The following is a 27,593-nucleotide window of genomic DNA, read 5'->3' as shown; positions in this document are numbered from 1 at the left end:
GGGGGAAAAAATGATAATGAACAAAAAGCATTTAGCACAGTGCCTGGCACAAAATAAGTGCTCAATTAGTTACTATTTTTACTGCAACTATCAGGGAGAAGGAGGGATTGAGAACGACTCCCAAGTAGCTTTTCAATCCTCCAACTCAAGTCCTTTGCTTAGATCAGTGCTCCTCAAAGTACGGTCTCCAGACCAGCAGCAGCAGCATAATCTGAGAACTTTGGTAGAAGTGCAAATTCTCAGGCCCAGCAAGAACTACAGTTATAAACTTTAGAGGTGGGGGACCTGCAATCTGTATTTTAACAAGTCCTCCCAGGTGATACTGTTATATGGTGACTGTGAGAATTACTGATTTAAACATTCATTTTCTCAACTCTGAGCTCTTAAAACAGTCTCTTAGGGTATCCGTCTCAGCAGTCTCTTTCCCTTGAATTCATCATACAGAACAGCCATAGGCTTCCTAAAAAACACGCCACTACTAGAGAGACCAGTATATGATTACCACCTCTAAGTCACAGGAAATGTTGGGCAAGCTTATTTAACCTATTTGGGCCTCAGTTTTCATATGTAAAAGGGAACATTAAACATGACATAAACTATCTAAAATAGTACCATCATCTAGGAGATGCTCCACAACTGATGGCTGAACCTACTCTCACACTGTTGTCAGAAATCAAGTCACCTCATTAAAGTCATCCAACTTGATAAAAGAACCAAGATTAGAACACAAGTCTCCCAACTATGAATTCTGGTTCTTTTCCTGAGACAAGGCTGTTTCTAAATTATCAAGAACATTTATTCCAAAAAAATATATATGTTTCAGTATTGTCAGTTTGATGTACTATTTTCAAAGATGAAAAATCACATTCTTTAGAAATGAATGAATGAAGCTACATGGAAATTTTTCAATGGTAGCTCTCAGTAAAAATGAAATCGTAGAATAAGTATACTTACCTGTTACCTAAACTTGAATATTTATACTAAATACAGAAATATTTGAAACAAAAAAGCAATTCCTTTATTTTTAAGCTTTATTTTATCACCCTTATCAAACAAACACACATCAGAAAGCGTATCAACAGTGCATCTTATGGTAAGTCAGTTTACAACAAAACTGAACAAGGCAATTGTGTTTACAGATAACGTTTGCAGCAAAAAACTATATGCAGTACAATTAATTGAAACGCAGTGTCCATACTTTTTAGGTATATAGGAAAGTGGAAAATAAAAGTTCTTTGCTACTCAGCAAGAAAAAACAGGTTTAAAAGACTTGAAATCAGAAATATAGGGATTTGAGAAAAGAACTTCTTGGTACTGATACACATCTACATTTATAGTCCCACTTAAGTTATTAAAAAAAAAAATCACAAAATAGTAAGACATCACCAAGAACAGAGAACCGTAGTGCCAAGAAATGCCAAGACCAATATGCTATTGAAACAACTGGTAGAAATGTTACAGACAACTTTGCACTATGTACTGTAATATTCTTGTAGTTCTGAGGTGAAGGTAAACCAACAGGAGAGAATACTCCTTATAACTGGCTTTGGTTTAAGTGATCGTTCACATTTTTTCTAACCATACCTTCTAATCAAAAACATAGCAATTACATGTTATTGAGGGAAAATAGTAGTAGGTTTTAATATTCACAACCAGCCACTCCAGTGCTGATATGGGAAGCCATAAACTGTTAAAAATCTATTAATCATAACTGGATTTCAAAGAGTGACCAAAAGATAACAAAGATGGAGCCCTTTAGGGGAAAAAAAAATCCCTTCTACCCCAGATTTGCCACTGTTAAGAGGATATAAAGGAATGTTAAATTACTGAAGATTTTTTTTTTTCAAAAAAATTAAGAATGAAGGAGTTAAATCCTACTGGAAATAGATATGACAGCTTTACACTCTGCAAAGTAAATATTCTACAGAGATGCAGCTTAACTTTTTTTTTATTATAATAAACACTATTTACTTCATAAGGTGCTATAACACTGCAGCTAGTGCATACTAATGCCACCCACTGTACCCACTGTACAAAGGTAAATAAGGAGATGGCTAATCCCGTTTCTTTCTGATTCTTGATTTGCATAAGTGTTGATGTATACCAAATACACAAAAGATGGAGTTTAACTTAAATATGTATTTTAAAATATCAGACCAAACTGAATATGGATATTTAGTCTGATCTCATACACTCTTAAAATAATTTTCTGGGGAAACAATGATGAGGAATGTGTAGAAACGGCAACATTTCTATGTTACAGGTACCAAACCTGGATTTTTAAAAATAAATATCATTTTTAGGTCATAAACTATATGAACAATTAATAACACCAATAAGGAAGCTATTTTCCTCCCCTCATCTCTCTATTTTTATCACTTACCTTTCTCTTCTTAACTCTTAAATTTGGCAGACTTCTGACAACTCATGCTAATAAAATAACACAGCTATAGATAATTCAAATAACTGAAAAGACTTTTGGACCACAAATGCATGATTTTGGATGTGTGATTTAGAACACCTCACTACATTTGCTTTTACACACTCACTGTCCTGACATCATGAATACTATTAAGGAGAGAGCTTAGAAGGGGAAGGCAATTCCACCCTGGGATAGAAGTGACTATGAATAATTCTCTTGCTGACAATCAAGAGTTTATGATAACAAATAGCTCTGATGTTTACATACGGGTTTCCCAAAAAGGAACAAAAATTTTGACAATTCCAGTTTTGGGTTTTTTTTTCTTCAGAATGTGACTTATTTTCATTATACAAAGTAGTATAGGAAAAGAAGCTCTTTTCTGCACAACACAACAAGGATCAACGGTCATATAAGGCAAAATAAGACACAAAGCTTCTCTTTGCTTTTAAATTAAAATACCACAAAGCTAGGTCATAAAACATACATGACTTTCAAAAAGAAAATCAATTTTCTTTAGGATATTTTGACAGCTACTCAGGGATATAACACTCAGGCAATCATTTGATAAATTTCCCATGAATTCCAGCATTTATGGTGTCACAAACATAACTGCCATGATTATGACAACTCTCTGAAAAGCACAAATAAAGCAAATAAAACATTAATCGTTCTAAACAGTATAAGGGACAACAAAAGTGCTGAGTTGTAGGAAAATGAATAAAAACTTCATATCAGGAGAACAAAGATTGTGTAAACTATACATCTGATATCCTGAAGATCACCTTCGTGACCACCTATAAAATAAACAATTTCCTAAATGCTCTCTGGTTTACAGATATTTCTTTTACAGCCCATTTCTCCTATAAAATTGCAGGAAAAACAGTTAAAATTGTTTACCTTCTTAAATACCCATAAGTACTTGTCAGTTGCATGTCACTGTGTAAATCTATTGGTCATTCACTGTGTGAATTTAAAAAGCAGTGAAAGACACTGGAGAAGGGGAGGTGGCTAAGATAACAAACATGATACACCCTGTGGTGTCAGGTAGAGAAGCAGTTAACCTAACACAAAACAAAATCTTTAAAATTTGGGGTACTTCAAAAACTAAAACATCCATGTTCCTCTATAACTAAGAAAATATAACTTACCCAAATATACCATAAGAGGCTCAGATGAATTCCATATCATAGAGATTCAACAGTCTTATATTCATTGAGAAAGCCAGAAGATAATACTAACCTGAAAAGGCTAACATCTCAAAGTAAAGGTGATTTATTGAGCACCTTAAGAAGAAATGGAAATTCTTTTGAGCTAATTGTGACCAAAGGCTGGTCTGTATTGTGACCACACTTGACAAGAAATAAATAAATTTTATCAGAGCTAGAGTAATAAGATTTGAAGAAGGAACCTAATATTAAAAATGTAACTAGATCCAAGGAAGAATTTGATTCTGCCAGATAACTCTGGCTTTCCATTATATGTAATATTGGGGGAAAAAAAATCAAATATGAATAGTTTTACACATATAAAAAAAGGCAAACCCAGGCAATTTTGGAGTTTTATATTAAGTGACTCAATCCAAAAGTTATTCCAAGGAAAAGGCAAAGGAGCAATAATTATCATCATTTGGGAAGCTTTCACCCAAATGAGTTTTAATATTTTCCAGGAAACACAAGGCACTTGCTTAAATCTTTGACTGTCTACACATCCACCAGACTAAAAGTCATGATGCAATCCCATCTCTACACTTACCTGAATAAAGCCACCTAGCACGTACCTTTGCATAAAAGTCCAGGTAAAACACGTGGTTACTGAGTGTCTCCCTCACTCCCTCACCCAGTAACTATGTTATTATACTTATCATCAGTTACTATGGTGCTGATTTTCATTAAACTATAAAAAATAAAATGTCATGCTGCCAAGTATAATAGTAGAAATTAGGTAAGATAGGCCTAATTTTATAAGGTCAGAATATAAGCCTAAAAAGATAATGATGCCAAAATGCCAGTTACCTGCATTTGAGAAATAACTCAAGTGAGCCATAAAACAGCATCTGAGTATTGTAACTCTGACTATAATTTATTCCATAAAGGTAACTGATTCCCTTACCAGGGTGAAAGCCCAGTGTACTAAGACAGAAACAAACCTTATGCTCATAGTTTCTTCAACTTCCTTTACATGGCAGCACTCTTTCTGGCAGCATTCCTTATAATAAATTTGTTCAAAGGTTAAAATATAAGTACAAGCAATATGAATCTAGAAGGCAAGTTAAATAAGAATTGAGAGATTTTTTAAAAAGGTTAATTTAACATAGCTCAGCCCTCTTTATTTAGCAGCTGGAATACCAAAAAGAAGGCAATACTTGTCTCAATGAAAACAGGGAGAAGGATGAGTAAAACTATATTATGGTTTTGTTCTAAAAGAAGCCTAGTATTGGCTCAAGGAATAGCAGAGAGGGAATTTTTCTCTGAAGAGTTTCTATACTGATGGCCACAAAACAAGGAAGACATTCAGTAATAATAAATGCAATCTCTTATTGTAAGAGGCTCATTTTGTTACTCCTTTAAAATGCAGCAAATAGTTTCTTTTAGCAGTGCTATCTTTCACTGAGGTGTCCAACTCTACTTATTCTTCTCTAAATACAGCATTAAAGTTTTGAAAGTAGCCAACTAGCGACCTCCTCCAAATATGTTTCCAAAGAACCAAAGATTTCCTATAGAATTATCAATTTACATGCCTTTTCTGGGACAAAAATGTACCATGAAAATACCATGGAATAAGGAAGAAACTGGAAGGCAAGAGGGAAGGAAGCACAGACATTAATTTAGGGAAAGAAAAACTACCTGAGATAAAATTTTCCCAAAATGGTAGGGGTTAAGTGACATGAACCCTCACATGTTTACCCTACCTCTCAAAAAGAAAATTTCTGTCTTTAAAACTTCAAGGAATCAAAACCTCTGTGTATATATTTCATCCTAAAGGATCATGAAAATTGCATCATTCAATATTTGGTTCAGGTTTAAAAAAGATAACAAGATTAAACTTCTTATAATATCAGAAGAGGGAGGGAGAATCTGCAAATGTCATCTTTGGTAGTAATGGGCTAAGAGCTATAAAATAACAATTTAAATCAAAGGAGGCACCTCCATTCAATTTTGTGGCTTAAATATAAAATATTTAATTCGATGCATGGTTACTTAGGCTTATCAATTATTCCCTCAGCTCCCTTAAAATCTAGTTAGCATCTTCTGTAATAAAATTCTACAGTGTTAAACACTACATATATGCATGAATACATCAGCAATAAGAAGACGATCAAAGAATGCTGTGAAATTCAGCATCAAGATGTTAGCAGCATACTGCAACATTAAGCTTAGAAGCCTACCTGCAGTTTATTTGTAAGGTTTTCCTTTTTGGTGGTAGTTGGGGGAGGGAGAATGAGAAAGGTATATGTGCTAACCTAGAATACTTGCCCTTAAAATGAATTCATTTGCATTCTGTGTTCATCAGTATGTATGGAAAGACCTGGTGTTTTTAATCACCATGGAAGCTGCTACCATCCAAACGTTTATGTTTTAGGAAAGCTTTGGTCTCCACAATACTCTCTTGAATTTTTATTTGAAACCAAACCAGCTAATCAACCTCTGAAAAGGCCAAAATGAAAAATAATAGCTCTTCCTTCTAAGGGCACATATTAGAAGCTTACTCTACAGTTCTCCCTTGGGCGCCACGCCACAGATCTTTTGGCAATTCATTATACCAAATTTGGCTTCATAACAAATATTAAGGAGAGTCCTGAATAATTAGGTGACTGTGAATAACTAAAATATCAAATGGTAATTGTCTGAATAGGGTAAAATAATTCATCCTCTAAGACGTAAATTCTTAATTGGGCTCTCAATAACCTGCATGGCACACACAAGGAAAGACTATATGAGGAGGCTTCCAGCAGGGAAAGATATAAAAGCTTTTCCCTTAGGAAAATAAATAAATAAATAAATTTTTCATTTAGTTAAGAAAACAAAAAATTCATAACCTGTATACCTTTCTTTTTTTGTATAATCAGTGCTTTATAAAGGTTTCCTAAGATTTAAACCTTTGAAGACAATCTACTGTAAAGTGGGAGGAATCCATAATTATAATTCCTGAAACCATGTAGTCAACCTGTGCCCGTGAACTCACGAATACTAGTTTCCTCTACTGGGGGACACATTAGATTGCTATGAATCTTTTTAAGAATTCTTCGTAAGTTTTTCTTCTTTTCTATTTCTACCTTATTATAGCTACACCTTTCTTAACTTCCTTGTAATCAGAAGTCAGATCACCTGACCACCTAGGATGCTTTCCTCTAACGTCTCTTCAGCTAAGGATAGAGGTAAAGAATGGGGGAAGAGGAAAAGAAGGAGTGGGAGGGAGATGAGAGAGAGAAAGAAAGAAACAAATAATCCTTGACTATGCACCCTTTGCCTATTTTTTTTCCTTTTCCCTTCGCTGAACAACTAATTCTTTCTTTCTGACCCAAGTCAATTTTTCATCATAGTAGACAGAACTCTATCTTGAGAAATTTTACAGTGATCCTAGAAGATTCAGTACAAAACAGATGAGCTAATGCAGGGTCTAAAGCAGACTGAAAAAAGGGGCAATTTATGTGTACCAAAACTTTTACAAGAGTTTTCTCACTTTAAGAGAGTTTCAATGTAACCCAGTTTAGACTTGTGTGTTCTGGGCCTCTCAGGAATGAACTATTTTCTCATTTCACTCTATCAGACAGACCGACTCCCAAAAAACTTGTATCCTAAATCTTACAGATATTAAACAGGTAGGGAAGAGATGGGCATAGACTGTATTAATTCACAAGATTCACACTATAAAGAAAGCTACTCAAATTTTCTCTAATCTTTCACACCTGCACACTCACTCGAGCATACATACCGGACATAAAAATTGTGCAAGATCAAGCATTAGCTTCCTATTTTAAAAGCCTTAATTAAAAAAAAAATGTAGATAGGCTCACTGCAGTTTCTTTAAAGGAATATTCAGTACTACAGTACTCCTTTAAAAAAATTCGTAACTCAGTGTTAAGAACACAGTAGGGAATTGCTGCTTAACAATTACTTAACATTACTGAGAGCATCCAGTGCCAACTACAGATATCAATAAGGAAGACCCCTCTGACAACATAAGGGAATAATCTGTAAGTGATGTCACCAACTCTAACAAATTTGTTCATAATATTCACTACAACATGATATTATTCATCCTTGCTTCATGATCACATGAAAGAGTTAATATCTTTTTAGGCTACGTACTGGAGAGCAGCACTTGCCCTACTGCACAAAAATAGGTTGCGCACATGGATGCTCTAAAACCCCTCAATGTATAGCTGAGAGGTCTTGTCCTACTCAGTGCCAAATGTCTGCAATGCAGTCACTGCTTGAGCAATGGCTGCACGTCGGTAGGATGGAATAAATATACAAAGTATTCCCTTAAAATGATAAGGGGGTACTTCTGCATTCAGATGTAGAATACAATAACCCAGGAAACAGAAGAGGAGAAACAGGAAATAGTCCTTAGGTTACTGATTAAAGCAAAGTTTGATACAGATATCCCCTCTTGTAGGCACTCAGTGGGTAAAATGTAGCCACAACAAACTTCCCATCAAACATCCTTCCAGTCAGTAATTTCTGAGCAGCTTTGGAATCACCAGCATTTGCATACTCAACAAAGACCTGTAAGAGGACAGAGAAAACAAAGTAACTTCATTTTTATCAACATTGTTTTAGAACAGTGCTTCTCCAACTTTAATGTGTGTGTGTATATATATGTGTGTGTGTCTGTGTATATATATATATACACACACACACATATATATATATATACACATACATATATATATACACACACACATATATATACATACACATATATATATATATATATGAATCACTTGGGGACCTTGTTACAATGCAGATTCTACTTCAGTAGATCTAAGGTGGGGCCTGAGTCTCTGCATTTCTAAACAGACTTCCAGGTGATGCCAATGCTGCTGGTCCAGGGACCACATTTTTGAACAGCAAAGTTTAGAATACTTCCTTAGAACTCATTTCAATTCTGAAAAATTCCATCAAAACATACATCCTTTTGTCAGTTTCATAAAAGAGTGCTGAATAGTGCTAGACATTTGCTGAAGACAGGGCTGAACAGCCCAGAGAACAATGACATTTTGACAGTGTCTCAAAGAAGATTTGCAGAAGCCACAACTATAGCAAGGAAGAGGTTTAAAACTAGGTAATTTCCTTTCCCATAGGTAAACGAAATAGCATAATAATTTATTAGTTCTTTCTGATGATCTAAAGCAAAAGTTACAGGGAGGCGACATGACTTGAAATGACTTGTCCTCAGTTACCCGTAAATACGTGAGCCAGGAAAAGAACTGCCTTCCCTCCTCAGTTGTATGCCTCATTTGTTACATCGATATTCTCAGGGCTTCACCGGTGGCGCAGTGGTTGAGAGTTCGCCTGCCAATGCAGGGGACGCGGGTTTGTGCCCCGGTCCAGGAAGATCCCACATGCCGCAGAGCGGCTGGGCCCATGAGCCATGGCCACTGAGCCTGCACGTTGTGCTCCACAACGGGAGAGGTCACAACGGTGAGAGGCCCACGTTCGGCAAAAAAAAAAAAAAAAAAAAAAAAAAATATATATATATATATGAATATATATATATATATATTTTTCAAACTGAGGTGCGAGCATCCTAGGACACTCAGAGACTTTCAAAGTGGAAGCAAGAATAGACAGTTTTAAGGACATCAACTTCCAAATTCTTAACTTTCATTTGTACCTTTTCCTAAAACTGGATCTACCTAGAAGTTCAGGCAGGTTATTCCTTTTCATTTCCCCTTTCATAGGAGCCCTTTTCCCAGCTGACGAAGCAAAGTTATTACCAAATGGCATAAAAACCTTCAGGGCATAAAAAGAAGCAATTTCAAATACAGTACTTTTTTTAATGGACTGTTTCTTCATTGATAAACAAAGCTCCATGCCCTGCCTATGACTGGTCACTCCCTGTCTCATGCAAATATTTCTGTTAAGGATGATGTGTGACATTAGACCTAGGATATTTTGGCCTGTGATGGGATTTTCTGAATTCATATTTATTGTAAAATGGACAGGTAGAACTGATTTTGTCTCTTCCATTCTATGACATTTTAAGCTATGCATTACTCTTGAACACAAAGTAGAGACCATCCAGCGCTAAAAACAGATGCTCATCTTTTCACCTTAGATATACTTAATATTTTATATCTCCTTTTCTTACCAAAAAAAAATGTGCTTAGCTGTAGTTTCTAGCAATACATACTTTTTCACTAAATACAAAAGGAAGATTACATGATGTCCAGTGAGAAAAATGAAGCTCTTTCTGACTTTTTAAAATTGATTCATAATTACTCCAAAATCCATACACCAAAGTTCAATAAATGAGTAGACATGCAATTATAGAAGGAATACCAAGCTTTCTATCAGATTCCTTGCTTCATAGATAACCTATAATTTTACACATTATATAATTCTGAACTAAATAAAGAGGAAACATATTTTATAACTTACTATGTAATTAAATAATTATATTAGAGTTCTATCATTTTAATCTTGACCACTTTTATAATTGTAAGATGCATCCCATAGTCTACTTTCCAGTATTTTTTTAATATTCCTTAAAAAAAATAACATGTTAATTTGAACTGAAATAGTCAAACTGGCTTTACCAACTAGGCAACAGACATTTTCAATAACCCAAGGAAGTTAAATCTGTGATTCTAAGAGTTTATCAAAAGTTGCTTTCACTCTCCAGTGAATATCAGTAGAAGCTTCTTATTTCTTTTGGTGATAAAGCAAATGTCTTCTTGCTCATAAAGACTTATTTTTTTCATATCATCTTAAAGATGGATACTTCTCCCCTGAAAATACTCCCACTGTTTCTCTATGCTGTGTTTCCCATTCTATTTTGACCACTCAGATTAATATCGAGTCAGATCACATTAGTCCTCAATTCAAAATCTTCCAATACCTTCCCTTCTCATTCAGAGTAAAAGCCAATGTTATCTCAAAGGCCTACAAGGCTCACTCTACTTGATTTGTCCCTTACACTCCCATACTTCCTTGATCTAATCTCCCACTACTCCCCATTTTTCTCACTCTGCATAGCCACACTGACCTCCTCAAACCTACCAGGCATACTCAGGGCCTTGGAACTCGCTGTTCTCTTTGCTGAAATTCTCTTCCTTACCTCCTTCAAATTTTGACTCAAGTGTAATCCACTAGTGCTTCCTCACCTGCCTATTTAAAACTGCAATCCACCCCTCCACAGCACTCTTTAAATCTCTTCTCCAATCTCTTTTTCCCCATAGCACTTTTCACTATATATTCTTTTATGTTTTGATCACTGTTGTATCCCAGTGCCTAGAAAATAACAGATGCTCAATAAATACTGGTTGAATAAATAAGCAGGAATGATGTATTCAGTATGTTCCTGACACTGAATGAGGTAAGTGCCGTTATTACTAGACTGGCAATAACTTTTCACTAAGACTAGAGTGAGATTTCTTTTTTTTTTTTTTTCAGTTGCCAAGAATTTTCATAATATTGAACCATGAAAAACAAAATCTACAACCAGAAGTGATTTCACCCACCAGGGGACATTTGGCACTGTCTAGAGACATTTTTGATGTCACAACTGAGGAGGAGGGTGGAGGGAGGGCATCTAGTGAGTAGAGGCCAGGAATGCTGCTAAACATCCTATAATGTACATGACAGCTCCCCCAACAAAGAATTATCCAGCTCAATGTTAGTGGTGTTGAGGTTGAGAAACACTTAGAGTAAAAAATATTCTGTTTTCTGAAAAATAAAAAAAAACTACAGATAAAAGAAAGATTTAATTTAGGATACAGAGTTTTCTTTAGAAACTGTGATCATAGTTTTAGCCTATACATTGTATAGATGAAAAAACTATGGTTCATCACAAAACTAGTCAAGTTGAAACTGGAACTCAGCTTTCAGGATTCTCAGTCCAGTGTATTTTCGTTGTTTAAATTATCACTGATAATTCTATTACAATCAGAATCTAACCTAAATGGTTTCCTAACTATACTTAATTAGAACAAAATTGGGCCAAATATTTCTGTAGCTGACCCTGACCTAAATTAGCGTATGATTCAGCTGGCCTGTATATAATGGCTTAAAAGTAGGTTAATATTTTAAAAAAACAAATTTTAACAGATAAAAAAGTACATGCATATTACAGAACTTTTGGAAAAAGTGAAAAGTACAAGAAAATAAAAACAGCCATAATGCAAAATTCATAATCCCTAGCAACATTCTGTGTACATCTTTCTACAAAATTAAAACATTTTGTACAGGATTTTAATAACCTCTGAATCATTCTGGAATTATGAAAATATTCACTTACTTGTCCTCTGCCAGGATTTTCTTTTGGAACAAGCAGAGATACCACTGGACCATATTTTTGACACTCCTCTTTTACATCTTCTACAACATCTGGTTATTAATAAACACAACAGTAATCAGATGTAATTAATGAGCATTCATTATTTTCATATTTTAAATTAAAGAATTCAGGAATCCATATCTAAGTAATGAGGTCATTTTATATAACTTCTAAAATTAAGCTTAAGTTAAGAACAACAGAAATTCAATGCATTTAATAATTCTTTTTATATTTTAATTCTTTTTGAATAGTTAATACATTCAAGTGACTCGAAATCCAAAAAAATAGTCTCCTTCCCACTTTCCAAAATGTCATTCTGTTCCTCTCCCTGAAGACAACATTATCAGTTTCTTCTGTATCCTTCCATAAATCTTATAAGCTTATACAAGCAAACATGATCATATATGCTTTAAGTAAAAAGTTCCAATCTTGCTTTTTTAAAATTAACATTACATTTTTAGATCTTTCAATATCATTACATGAAATTTTCTCATTTGTTTTTATGGCTGTGTAGTATTTCACTCTATACATGGTTGATAAACTCTCTAATGTGTCCTACTGCTGAATAATTAAACTATTCCCAAGCTTTTTGCCATTATAAACAATATTGCAATAGATAAACTTGTACATATCTCATTTCACTTGTGTATTTCTAAATTAACTTTCTAGAAATGGAATTGCTAGGTCAAAATTGATATGAATTTGTAATTGTTAGAGTTACCAATTTGCCTTTCATAAAGGTTCACCAACTTAAACTCTCTCCAGGGATGTATGAGAATATGTTTTCCTGTACCTCACTCACAGGAGGGTTTTCATATATTTTCTTCACTGTCAATGTAATAGGTAACAAAGATATCATAGTATGGTATTAACATTTCAATAAATGAGAATGAAATATGTGTGTGAGATATATTGTACATCCTTTCATATAAATTGTCTATTTGTATCCTCTACCCATTATCTACTGGCTTGATTTATAGGGGTTCTTTCTGTGATAGGAGCTGTAAATATTTTGTCTTTGGTGGTTTATGCAAGGTAAAATTTGTTGAATTAAAATTTTACCTCTTCGGAGTTTTGTGCCAGACTAGTAAAAGGCCTTCCCCACTCCAAGAATATAAATATTTTTAATCTCCCATGATTTTTTAGTTCAACTTTTTTTCCTTTATTCTCTCCTTCCTGCCTGCCCTTCTTCCATCCTTCCTTCCTTTTCTCCTTTCTTTTTCTTTTTTCCCTGTTTTACTCCCTCCCTTCTTTGTTTTGCTTTAAACTCTAACCTGTACATGATTTGCAATTTATTTTGGTCTAAAGTGGAAGGTCTGAATCTAACTTCTTCCCCACCACCATCAAGATTACAAGACAGCTGTCCTAACACTTATGATTTCTAGCAAGGCAAACTCACCTAAAACTAGTGTTATTTGAAGATGACCTTGCTAATTAGAACTAACAAGGCATTTAATGGTACTATATCGTCTGTTGCACTTTAGTTCACATAAGACTCTTAAACAGTAAGATTTAAGAGCAACATTTAAACATTTCAATGCTCAATGTATTTAGAAGTAGAAAAAAGGTGTTGCATAGCAATATACACAGAAAAGAGTAAGTACAGTCTACCCTAACGTTTATTCAAGGAAGTCCAAGCTTGACTTTTACAGCAATAAAAATTATTAGGAGGAGACAGAATTAAGTACAGTAGGTAGACAGACTTAAAAGACTTAAGTAGTGGGGCTTCCCTGGTGGCGCAGTGGTAGAGAGTTCGCCTGCCGATTCAGGGGACACGGGTTCGTGCCCCAGTCCAGGAGGATCCCACATGCCACGGAGCGGCTGGGCCCGTGAGCCATGGCCGCTGAGCCTGCGCGTCCGGAGCCTGTGCTCCGCAACGGGAGAGGCCACAACAGTGAGAGGCCCGCATACCGCAAAAAAAAAAAAGGACTTAAGTAGTAATTTGAATTAGATGTCGAGATTATTTAGAACTACTTTACCATAAGGACCTGATTAAAACAATGCTGAGGGCAAGACTATTCTTTCAGATAAAAAGGCATCCTAAAAAGTAGAGACTGGAGATTCCTACAACTGTCACAGATTCAAAGAAATTATGTTTGTTTCATTTGTCAGATAACTATATAGAGCTGATTTACCCTTACAAGAGACAGTATGGTAAAATTAGCTTTATCTGTAATGGTTTAATTTTCCACAAAGAAAATGTTTAATACTAAGCAATTAATATTTTTATGTTTGGTCCTGCTTTTTTTTTTTTTTTTTGCGGTACATGGGCCTCTCACTGTTGTGGCCTCTCTCGTTGCGGAGCACAGGCTCCGGACGCGGAGGCTCAGTAGTTGTGGCTCACGGGCCTAGCCGCTCCGCGGCATGTGGGATCTTCCCGGACCGGGGCATGAACCCATGTCCCCTGCATCGGCAGGCGGACTCTCAGCCACTGCGCCACCAGGGAAGCCCCTGGTCCTGATTTTTAGTCCATTCATCACTCTGCTTCCAGAATGCTCTTATTAAACACAAGTTTGACTATATCACTCTCCTAGTTTAAATGTTAATGGCTCTTTATTACATTTAACAAAGAACAAATATTTATTGAGTACTTATCAGAAGCCAGGGACTATTCTTCCCCTGATGCAAAGTTCTCTTGTGTAGTTTATATTCCAATATTACTATCTGTGGGATTAAAGTCCAAATTCTTAAACACAGCAAACAAGTCCATTAGATATCTGTATTCTGGCTACCTCTTTAGCTTTAACTGACTGTTCCCCAATAAATATCCTAAGATACAGCCATACCAAACAATTTGCTGTTCTCTGAACATGACACACTTTCTCTCATCTCTATGTCTTTCAGCTACTTTTAGCTCAACCTCAACTTTTAGTCAAGCAATTCTAATTACTAACAGAGCTCAGATATTACCTCTGTAGAGATGCCCATTCATGCATCACTCAGATTGTGTTAAATACCCCTCCTCTCCGCCTCAGTACATTACCCTACCTTCAGATTTATCAAAACTATAATTGTTTATATAACTGTCTCCCCTATCACACTAAAGTCAGGAAATAATTCCACAGTGGCAAGTATATACTCAGTAAATATGTCTTGAGTGAATGAATTATTAAAAGCAAAACAAGAGAGCTAAAAGGAGAAGTGAAAGATTAGGGCAGGACTAGAATAGACAGGGAGAAAGAAGTTGCTGGGAAAGATAGCCTTCTTTATTAATTTTGTAAAGACCTATGAGATGTAAGAGTTGAAACGACCTTAGGAACTGTTTTAGTGTACTCAAACCACTATAACAAAATGCCACAGACTGAGTGGCTTAAACAACAGACATTTATTTCTCATAGTTCTGAAGCCTGGAATTCCAACATCAAAGTACAGGCAGATTTGTTGCCTGGTGTAGACAGCTGCCTTCTTGCTGTATACTCACATGGCAGAGACAGAAAAGAAAAAAAGAGAGGAAGGAGAGAGACACCTCTCCTGTCTCTTCTTTTTTAAAGGGCATTAATTCCATCATGAGGACCCCACGTTTAAGACCTAATCTAACCCTATTACCTCCTAAAGTCTCCAACTCTAAATACTATCACATTGGGGATTAGGGCTTTGTCATACGAATTTGGTGGGGGACATATTCAATCTATAGCAGGAATCAAAAGTGAGAGTACTTTAGAGATCATATAGTTCAACACCCTCACTATATAAATTTGTAAAATATGAGAATCTTACGAATTGGTATGACTATTCCACACAGTTAGGAAAGACACATTAAAATATAATTTAGGAAACGCTGACCTTCATATTCTTCTTCATTCTCAAGATAATCATCATCCAGCACATTCAGCAGTCTTAGCACTGGAGTAGGAAGCATCACCAAATCTTCAATATGAGGGGCTGTTAAATTCATTATAACATGGTTAAATGTAAACTCTCCCAAATAAATTGACGACTACCAGGCAAAGGAGCTTGGGAATACAAATTAGTTCTGATGTCTCATTTGATTGTAAAATAACCAAGAAAAAAATAAAGATGTATACAACTTACCAAAAGGAATGCTAAAGAATGGGCTGCACAATGCCATTTCAGCAGGAATTCTTCTGCTTGGATCATCATGAAGCATGCTAAAACACAAAAACAGGTATCTTTACAATTTTGTCAAATCTTTTGAAAATGCAACCATTAAAGAAAATAAAAACGTCTAAATGTTCACCACAGCATTAATCATATTAGCATGACTTACTGAATCATTCATCTACAAAAAAAATGCTATTTACGAGTAAATAGTTCAATAAATTATTATATATACCTAAGACATAATATATTTTAATTTAAAATCTTTTTGATTAATAAATACAACACGGGAAAGTGATCCACACTCTATAACACTAAGTGAAAAACAGCTAGACATAGATTTAGGGTAATCCAATTAAAAAAAAACAAAAAGAGGTGCGATGACTTTTGAGCCTTGTCAAATCCCCCTAATAATAAAGCAACTTGATAGCAAAATCAAAAATCTATGGACAACATCTCTAACAAAAGTAGGTAACCCCACTAGACTCCAAAATACAAGAGGCTAGGGAGAAACCATCAATAGCAGTAGGACTTGCACCACTATGTAGAAGGAAGCAGACAAAAATAACAGTTAATGTGATGAACCAGAGAAAAAAATAATCCCAAAGAACCAACAGGTATTCACTGGAAAGCACAGTTAGCCAATTTGAGAAAAGCAGCTGAAACTACCAGGGGTTATACATTCTAATTCCAAGTGAATGCAAGGGGTCCTCTGTAAGACCTGAGGGGGCTGAAGTAATCTAGACACTAGAACCTCTCAAAACCAACCAGCTGAAGCTCCCTTCCAGGGCAGAGTCCTGCAAAGAAAAGAAAACTTGGGAAGAGAATCCACATTGATGGGGTAAATAAATTGAGAGAGAAAGAGACAAAGACACCAGGAAAAAAGCAGGGAAGGGGAAGAGCCATGAGATCTCAGGAGAAGAAAAAAAACACTTTTTCAAAAAAAATTACACAAAACAACAGAGGAAGGAGCCCTGTGTAGTTAGAAAAGCTACACCTTCTTCTGTAAGTTTAGGAAAATGTATTTCATATAAAAATGAACCACATAAAAAGTATTATAACAAAGTTACTACGCAAGAAAAGAGAACTGCAAAATAACTGCCCTCAGACAACGAATGCATGCAAGAAAGACATGACCACAACACAGGTGAACACTATAACCTACCATTTCAAATGAGCTAAAGGCATTTTTTACAAAGATACAAGATATGAAAGAGTAACATAAATCAAATTAGAAAATTTCAAACATCAGATAACAGAACTCAGGAGAAACAAAAGGAAAAAATAATTTCATAAAATAAGCTTAAGCTAGAAGAGACATAAGGATGAATAAACACAAGAGATAATGTCTTAAAGACAAACAAGGCAGAAAGGAGAAAAAATTTTTAAATAAAAAAAGATTCAAGAAAAAGTGATAATACTGAATAGAGTCAAAGAAAATCTAATATATATAATGGGAGTGCCTGAAGGAAAAAAACAAAGCAAGGGAACAAATACTAAGAACTAACTTAAGAATACTTTCATAAAACAAACAAAAAGATCTGAAACTACATATTTCCTGAGAATACAGACCCTAGAAAAATCAAAATCTATTATTCTGGTAAAATCACTAGACTTTTAAGAAAACGATGACATCCTCAGGGCATCTAGGCCAAAAGACCAAGTGACTTTTTTTTTTTTTTTTTTGCAGTACACAGGCCTCTCACTGTTGTGGCCTCTCCCGTTGCGGAGCACAGTCTCCGGACGCGCAGGCTCAGCGGCCATGGCTCACAGGCCCAGCCGCTCCGCGGCATGTGGGATCTTCCCGGACCAGGGCACGAACCCGCGTCCCCTGCATCGGCAGGCGGACTCTCAACCACTGTGCCACCAGGGAAGCCCGGCAGGCAGATTATTAACCACTGCACCACCAGGGAAGCCCCAAGTGACTTTTAATACAAAGACAGAGTGTCATCAACACGCTGTTTTCAACAGCAACACTATATGCTAGAAGAAAACAGAGTACAGTTGACCATTGAACAACTCCAGGGTTAGGGGCATGCCCCCTCCCCACAGTGTAAAATCCATATAACTTATAGCTGGCCCTCCATATTCACAGTTCCTCTGTATCCATGGTACTGCAGCCGCAGATTCAACCAACTGCAGATCATGTAGTAACATACTATTTACTACTGTAAAACATCCATGTATAAATGGACTCTTGCAGTTCAAACCCATGTTGTTCAAGGGTCAATTGTAATTTAAGACACTCAAGAAAAGTGTCTGCTAAGGATTTTTATACCCAGATAAACAGACTTTCAAGTATAATAAGCACAGTTTAACTATTATTAATATGCAAGGGACTTCCCTGGTGGCACAGAGGCTAAGAATCTGCCTGCCAATGCAGGAGACACGTGTTCGATCCCTGGTCCGGGAAGATCCCACATGCCGCAGAGCAACTAAGCCCATGCGCCACAACTACTGAAGCCCACACGCCTAGAGCCTGTGCTCCGCAACAACTGAAGCCACCGCAATGAGTAGTCCCCGCTCTCCGCAACTAGAGAAAGACCACGTGCAGCAACGAAGACCCAATGTAGCCAAAAATAAATAAATAAAACAAATAAATTAAAAAATAAATAAAACATTATTTAGAAGAAAAATGTTAGGGCTTCCCTAGTGGCGCAGTGGTTGAGGATCCGCCTGCCAATGCAGGGGACACGGGTTTGCGCCCCAGTCTGGGAGGATCCCACGTGCCGTGGAGTAGCTGGGCCCATGAGCCATGGCTGCTGAGCCTGCACGTCCAGAGCCTGTGCTCCGCAACGGGAGAGGCCACGGTGGTGAGAGGCCCGTGTACCGAAAAAAAAAGAAAACAAAATGTTAAAAGAAAAAAACATGTAAGAACTCAAAGAATATTAATCCTATGATCAAGAGAACAAGCTTCAGTAAACTAAAATGACTAGAGAGACATCAACACAAGGATCAGTGATGAACATTAAATATCTAGTTACACATAGAACTGAGATTAAATGAGAGTGCTTGAAAACAGAGTGCATAGCATGTAATAGCTATATAATTTGACAATGCAGATATAACTTTTTCAAATGAGGGAAGAATGGGAAAAGCATATGCAAAAACAACTGTTTTCAGTAATCTTACTATACCACTATTATTGAGACTGTTTTAGTGTAATGTGGAATGAAGCAAATGAGTAATTATGAAATATTCTAATCTGGCATTCTCTTTGTCCTTAAGAACCAGAATTCTTGACATAAAAGAAAAGAGAAAGAGATGTAAAACAGAAGAAGTAAAAACACTGTGGTTCTGAATTTAAATTGGAAACATCGGTATGAACTCTGTCCACTTAATAGGCCTTGAAACAATGACCGCTCCAGTAGCAGTGAGTATTCCTAATACCCAGATTGTGGTTTTTAAAATACCATTTCCTACTAAAAGAAACCAGGCTTCTTGGAGAAATGCTACTTCCAGGTCTGGGGCAGGAAATGTGTACTTTGAACTAGGAACATCTTACCACACCAGATAAAAATGAAACTATTACAGATAATAAGGTCTGCCAAAACCAACTTGCAGAGGCTCACATTCCTCAAAGATGGGATAATTTCAGCTTCAATTAGGATAAGAACTGCAATGGATTGAAATATACCAAATATATTTAAATTCACTAGTTAATAATGATACTTTGACCTTTCAAAAAGGGGATGGTCTGCTTTGGAAGATGACAGGGAATCAATTCATTATGAAAACAAGTCAAGAGAATCAAGCATTTATTTCGTCTTAACTAAATGAAGAGAAAATGACATAATAAGAACATCACCACTCTACAACCCCTAACAAAGTCATGGATCTAGGCACTAAGTATTAACAGTTCTTAACACATAAAATGGAGATGACCACATTATGTGCTGACATAAAAAAACAGAATACCATCTACAGTCTGGAAAAAAAAAACCTTCTAGATACAAATATACAACTACCAATTAACAGAAAATAGGGAAATATGCTAGACTATACTACAATAACACAATCTGTAAAATTCAGACTGTGGACAACTATACTGAGTCAACAACCCAGGCTGTTCAACAAATAAACAAAGGAACAGGGAGAGTAGGAGATGGAAAGGGACCTTTTAGAGTAAATGAAACTTAAAAGGGATTTGTTTTTTTTTAATAGAAGGGCAACACTAAACCACAGTGTTTAGGAATGCACACTTAGGTAATAAAACTATAACGAAAACAAGGAAGTAATAACCATGAAAGTCAGGGTAGCGGTTACTTTTAGGGAGGAAGAAGGGGCTTGAGATTGGGATAGGGTACGTAGAGGACTTCAGCAGTAGCTGGTAAAGTTCTACTTCTCAACCTGAATGTAGTGGATACAAGAGTATTCCTAAGCATTCACTAAGCTACACATTTGTTTTCAGTATCTATGTTTCAGTCTACAAAAAAAAAAAAAAGAAAGTTCAAATAATTTGCATGCATACACAACAAAATATGAAGAAAAATACTGAAAAGAAATACACCAAAGTGGTAACAGTAGAAAATGAGCTTATAATTTTTATTTTTCTTGTCACAATTTTCTATAGCTTCCAAATCTAGTATTACTTGTAGAAAAAAGGGAAAAAAAAGTATTATTAAAAACAAAATAAAACCAAACCCCTCAAGCTTAAATAACAAGGTCAATTAGACTTTTAAGTCTATCCCAGAATCCATTACATAATTTGACTTCTATCCTAAAATCCGTTATATAATTTTACACTGCCTCTTTTCAATATAAAATGCAACATTTAATATCTAGTATCAATCAGACACTGACAGCTATTTAAAACTACTGTAATTTGTAAGACACACACACACACAAATAAGTGCAAGTAAAACTGGTGAAGCTGACAATGGCACTATGCATCTTTGGGACTGGAGAACTGGCTACAATTTCCAGAGAGTTCATGCAGCAGTGCAGCCTGGGTCTTTGGATAGTGAGTCAGGAATATTTGCTTGTGCTTTTGATCAGTCTGAAAGTCGGTTATTAACAGCTGAAGTTGATAAAACCATTAAAGTGTACAGAGAGGATGATAGAGCTACAGAAGAAACTCATCCAGTCAGCTGGAAGCCAGAAAGTATCAAGAGAAAGAGATTTTAATGTGGCGTTGTCTTCATGGTGGTTCCAGTTTTGTTTTTTGTTTCTTTTTTAGCTTGGTGTTGATGAGAATATCCAGTCATTTGTGCTCTGGCTAGGAATATAAAGCAAAAACTCACATGCTTGAATCATTGCTTTTTCATATTTTACAATGAACTGTCCTCTCCCCATGTTTTTATTTCTAAAATAAACAGTTTGAGATCCTAGGAGGTAAGATGCAGATATCAAGCATATGTGGGTTTGTTGAATATAACTATCCTAAAGATAGAATGATTTATCACTTTTATTAAAACACTTTTTTTTTTTTTTAACTTACAGAACTGCTTACTGTAGTAGGACATGTTTTGAGGGGAGCAGTCTTTTTTTTTAATCCTTTAAAAACTGGTATCTGTGACTGATAATTTGGGATTAAATGATTTGAAGCGTTAAAAAACAAAACAAAACAAAACAAAAAACTGGTGAGATGTGAGTTCCATGGACTGTAATGTCAATTTCCTGATTTCGATATTGTACTAGTTTCATAAGATGTTACCACTAGGGTAAAACACTACATCTGTATACTTTAAGCAAAAAGCTCCATGACTGCCTGACTCATTTCATTATATACACGTGTAACTTAATTATCTCTGATCAAAAACCGCAGTGTCATTTCCTTAGACACCAAGATTTATAAAACAATCAATCATGCCAGATAAAAACAGACACCTTCACTTACAATAACTGACGCTAATCAGAACACCCTGCAGAGCAACACCTGGCCCAGGAGTCACGTGGACCAGCTTTCTCAAATACGTTTGACAACGACTATCATAAGGGCATGACTAACTTGCCACCAAATCTGAATGGCCGTAGGTTTACTCTGAGAAACAGACATTCCTGGGTAGAAGCATGGACTAATGAGCAGTTTTAATGAAGCTTTAAAAGCTAGTCTGGAGAAAATTTAAGAATAGGGTTACACATCCTTTTAATTAAACCATTTGTCAGAAATCATGTTTTGTCAATTCAAAGAAAGTCTATTTTATGTCACTACATTTTTAAAGGCAGGAATTATTTTTATTTTAAAAAACAATTTAAAAATTAAATAAAAAACACTGTATCTGTCCCCAGAGTTTTCAATGGTAATTATTTAAAGTATAATATATAATTACTTTACTTGAAACTTTTATTTGGTAGTCCAAAGTAAACTTAGTCTTTAGTTAATAAACACCTATTCTCTATCATACATAGAACTGTCAGAGCTACGAAAGGCCCAAGGTACAGTGATCCATCATCTATCTTCCACTGAATAACTGCTAGGAAGAGCCTAATACCTGGTACTCACCAGGAAAAAAGAACACTCCTTTGAAAATAAATTTAGTAAAACAACTTGATTGCTTTCTTATTAGAAGCTAGACTGTACAGAATATCTAAAGAGTTTTGATTCTAAGGACGGAAAAGTTCTACATGATTAAGCAAACCAGAAATAATAATATAAATCCATTCAGAAAAAAAAGCCAGCTTAAAGTACATGTAACATACCTTTTGATAAGGTCTCTTAGGTGATAGGCTGGAATTGCGGCATTCACCACTGCTTTACTGGCAAATATGTGATCAATAATAGCAGAACTGTTTGCCTAAAAAGATGGAGAAAAGTCTTCCTTTGGTTATTCAATTCAGTCTGTATTTACTAAGTACTGGACACATAGCACTGAACGGTTTGGTAAATTAAATGCAACAGAAAACACTCTCTTCTGAGAGCTTACAATCTTAACGAAGGAGATTGGTACATTATTATAAAACTTCTCGAGAAGAGGAACATCTTTTCTCCATTCTCAGTACCTGACACTCTATGAAGACTTACCAGATGAATGAATAAAGAAACAAATACCAAAGCAACCACACAGAAATGTAGTTTAATGCAAAATGAGAAAGTAAATGTGTGCTAGGTGAGTCAGTGTCTTCATGATGAGTCTTCAACTGGTTTTCAGACAGAAATAAAATAAACTATCAAAGAGAAACCAGGACAGTATTTAAAAATTTCATCTGTCACATTATTCATACCTTAAATCCTTGTGGAACATAACATTTTCTCCCTGAGTACTGTGGAAGTGAGTACATGAGTAAAAAGACCCGATATCATCATCATCACCTAATACCACAGGCCACACTCTATGCTAGGAACTAGGTATCATCTCTTTTTTAACCTCAACACTGTTATCCTCATTTTACAGAAAGTAAACCATAGCTTAGTAAACCTAAATAAATAACTTAGAGGTGGGGGAAGATATAAACCCTAGAGGTTTAACTTCAGAGCCTATGTTCATATTCGGCAATTTTGCCTCTATAGAAAGTGATAAAATACAGAATAATGATGCTTATATCTAGGATACAAATAATGGGGAATGCTTTAGTACACATCATGCCTCTAAATTTCACCAAAAAAATGCCCAAATGTGATCTAGTTCTGATTGGCGCTAGCTCAAGAAGAAATAGTCCAAAGAGCTCAAAGTTAGTCAAAGCTAAATGTAGAAAATTGATCCGTTTATCTATATTAGCACTAGAGAAAGAACGGACTGTTTGGGGTACTAATGATAAAGAATGATACTGGTTTTACTCACATGGCAGTACTTTTTTTGCCAAAAGTAAACATTAGGTACACCCACTAGGCTATTAAAGTATTTATTCCAAGAACTGCTTCACCAGGTATAGATGACTAGGGGTTTAAAAGAAATAAAACTCTGTATGGTATAATGGCCACACACTATACATTAGATGCTCAAAAAAATACTTGTTTAATATCAAAACCAATAATAATTCCTAAACATTGTACTGTTTATCAAACCTCTAACCTAAAGGATACTGATATCATCACAACATTAAAGCCCCAATATGTTGGAAAACATAATGTAGTTAATTCCTAACTCATGAATATGTGAAAGGTTAATTCCTATGTCAGAGGTTTGGAACTTAGAACCCATGTTCCCAAAGAAACAATGTTATTAGCAGCACCTTCTCAGGATAGTTCACATACAGAATACAAATAAACACGAAGCAGAGTGGAACTGTGGACAGAACACTGAACTTCTGAGTAGGAGGGACAGAATTGGGGGCCCAGGTCTATAACATCCAGTTGTACTATCTGGAGCTAGTGGCTCTACATATCTGTGCCTCCAAGTTTTCATTTGTAAAAGAATAACCAATATCCATTCTAACAATCCTCATAGAATAGTACTATATTAGTAATATTTTAGAATATAATACCACCTTACTAAGCAAATCACTGTTGCTTCTTTGGGGAAATGCATTCATTCAAGCACTTACGACACGCCAGGCCTCAGCTAAAAACAGTGAGCATGCAATGCTCACTAGCACATCTGTAGCTATGGGAGTGAGGAATGGCATTGAAGGTAACATGAATACAGTAAGAGGAATATGGAGGAGATGAAGCAATCAGTGTCTTCAAAGAGAATCACTATAAACTGAGTACACTTACATTGGGATTAAGGGCCCCAAAGCAAAACAGTGGTAGAGTTTACCTTCCATTCCTGAGATCTGACTGTATGTTTCAGTTTCATTCCTGAGAACATTTCCAGTAAAATGATTCCTAGGCTCCACAGATCAACAGCTGAGGTACATTCTGTATCACTCTGCAGGCCAGCCTGGGCCAAGCAATTCTGCAGTTCTGCTTCTGGAGCCCGATACCCGTCTGTCTGAATGTACTTTACATCCTAAAGAAGATGAGTAAATATTGTAACCAATCAAAAACTGCCCACTTTCCATCCAACCAGTGTATTTACCTCTCTGAAAGTGCAATGAGCCACTGCCAAACCGAATGTCAAAATTTTGAGTCCCTGGCTACCACAATGCTTTGGTTCATTAACTGGGTACTTCTCAAAGGCAAGCTGTACACCTTCCATACAACTGCTCATTTCTTTAGATATTCTCTTGCCTGTCAGACACTGCTGATAAATAAGGACATGCTGCAAAGAGCTGATAAACCATGGAGAATGGAGCATTTGCCAGAACTGTCACATGAGTTCTGCCATTAGACAGAGTCCCAACATTGAAGACACTAGTAACAGTAATTCAGCAATTAACCAAATGCTCAAAGAAAAAAAAGCCTTCTATGTAGGTAAAGTACTTTTAATAATTCCACAGCCCTCTTGTACTAGCTCCCCCTACCTGACCCAAACATATACCCCTTTTTAATGATTATGGCAATGAAATTCTTATTTGCTTCATCCCCAGGCAGTACAGTATTTTACATAGAAATATCTCTTAAGTCTCTACTAAATCACCTCTGTTATTTAAAAATATTTTGTTTAGACCATTGAGGGGGTGGGGAGAGAAAGTATGTCTTACCTGATTGCCTTCTTTGAAGCTAAGTCCAAAGTCAATGAGTTTAAAACATTCATTCTCGGCACTCCACAATATATTACGTGGTTTGAGGTCTGCATGGACATAACCCTCATGATGAAGAAAAGCAAGGGCCTCTAGAACATCTCTGGCACAATGCTGTATCATCCACATGGAACAACCCTGGTGACTGGAATATAAAAGCAATTCCGAAACACTGACATCCAGGAGTTCAAGCAACAGACAGCGTGATGGCACATTTGGAGAGAAGTGGATTGTAAAGACTCCATATAAAGTCACTAGAAAAAGAAAAGAATTACAATACTTTAAAAACCAGACTCCAAGTAAGTGACCATTAAAGTAGATACAAATTTGGGGTAGTCTAGATAAGGATAACTTTGATGAGCAAGCAAGCCACTGTAATTTAGTTTTCCCATGAGTAAGATTTTTGGGCAACTGGGTTACTTTAATAAAATGGGACGACCTTCAACAGCGGATTACTATTCAAAGATATTAAACATGGCACAATAATTCAAATTGTGTTTCCCAAGCACTCAGGGATGGGTGAATAGGCACTTAGGGTGCCAAGCAAAAATGATCAAAAGAAAAATCCAAATACTAAGTACTCTTACGGCAAATGTCACAACATGCAAAATCAAAACTGAAGACTGTTTCTTGATCCAAAATAGCACTCTATAATCTAAATATTAAAAGGAGAGATTGAGACTTTCAAGATGACACTTTAACCTAATCTTGTAAAGATTCAACAACTCCTTAGGTCTGCAAAAAATTTCCATCTTAAATACCCGGGTTATATACACCATTTAGCAACCCTTAAAAATTAAAAAAAATAAAAACTAAAAAAGCAACACTAGTGTTAAGAAATTCTTCTCCAAATGGTAATATTTAAAAGGTCACCTTCAAATTAAATATGGATCATGCTTGCCAGGAAATAAGACATTTCTTTATTAACCAAAGCCGTTACTAATTATAAGCTCTCTGTTGGTATAGTAACAATGAAAACTGTTTTCATACATCAATCATCAGTAACCATCACATATTTTACATTCCGAATATCTGAATCATGAAACATGGTCTTACCTGGGTAAAAGTATAAAGTGCTTATGTATAATTTTCACACTTCCATAAGGACTACTATGTAAAATTTGGGAGTCATTTCTCCCAAATCCATACTAAATATGTATCAAGTAACACCTATACGGGTTATTAGCATTGACGTCACAAGTACTAGAAATATTTCCCATTTTTCACTGGTGTGCAAAGATTAAAACATTTCCGTACAAGACATGACAATCTAGTAAAGATATGCCTCTTTTCACTAGAGAAGATAATTCTCTGTGCTAATAGGTGCGGCATTCTCCAACGAGAACTGAATCAGAACAGAATTTATTGAGCATCTACTACGGCCAAAGCAGACCACCAACTCCACCGTATTGCAGAGTGAAAGGGGGACGGGAAAGGGCCCTGGACCGGGTGATAAGGACAGGGCCAGACCCACTTGTCCAGCCTGAAAGACGGAAGACGGAACGCCAGGCTGCAAGAGGGGGTGCATGCCTGGACTGGGACCTGAGCAAGACGAGAAGGGAGACAGCGGCTATTACCGATGTTCCTGTGACCCTGCAACTGCTCCAGCGCCGCCCTCTCTTTGCGGAAACCGTACTCGGCGGCCGAGGCCGCAGCCCCGGTGGTGCCCGGCGGTAAGAACTGCTTCAGAGCGCCGGGGGGCGAGCCGGGTGTGCCGCAGCAGCGCACACGATACACCGAGGCCGAGGAGCCGCTACCCAGGCGGCTCTGTACCTGCCACAGCCGCCCGAAGGCTTCCAGAAACCGCGGCGGCTCCGCGCCCCACGCGCAGCCGGATCCCGCCATCGGTGCGGACTGAGGGCGCTGACACGGAGTTGACGCGACGCCCAGGGCAGGCCGGCAGGGCCCGCGGTCACATCCCCGCCCGCCGGACCAGCGGCTCCGCAGGGAGGGGCCTGCAGCCGCCTCACCGACTGCCGGGATCTCGGGCCGCCATGACACCGGAAACCGTAGTTGCTGGGGGTGGGGGTGGGGGTGGGGGGGTGGGGTGGGGTGGTCCCAGAAGCCGGAAATGGAGGAAGAGCCAATCCTGCAGGCTGAAGGA

General features: G+C 36.7%; 1 protein-coding gene across 1 annotated transcript; it reads right to left on the bottom strand.

The window, feature by feature from the left end:
* Positions 1-1,017: 1,017 nt before the first annotated feature.
* On the bottom strand, positions 1,018-27,500 carry UHMK1 (U2AF homology motif kinase 1). The gene is made up of 8 exons (XM_067728466.1): positions 27,067-27,500; positions 25,451-25,743; positions 24,625-24,816; positions 22,628-22,722; positions 15,959-16,035; positions 15,710-15,808; positions 11,888-11,976; positions 1,018-8,151 (listed from the first exon to the last, which is right to left on the bottom strand). The coding sequence occupies exons 1-8, from the start codon at positions 27,332-27,334 to the stop codon at positions 8,005-8,007; spliced, it is 1,260 nt and encodes a 419-aa protein (XP_067584567.1). The 5' UTR covers positions 27,335-27,500; the 3' UTR covers positions 1,018-8,004.
* Positions 27,501-27,593: the final 93 nt, after the last annotated feature.

The sequence above is a fragment of the Pseudorca crassidens genome, chromosome 2, assembly GCF_039906515.1.
Source record: "Pseudorca crassidens isolate mPseCra1 chromosome 2, mPseCra1.hap1, whole genome shotgun sequence".
NCBI classification, from domain to species: domain Eukaryota; kingdom Metazoa; phylum Chordata; class Mammalia; order Artiodactyla; family Delphinidae; genus Pseudorca; species Pseudorca crassidens.
This window is presented reverse-complemented; position numbering and strand designations above follow the sequence as displayed.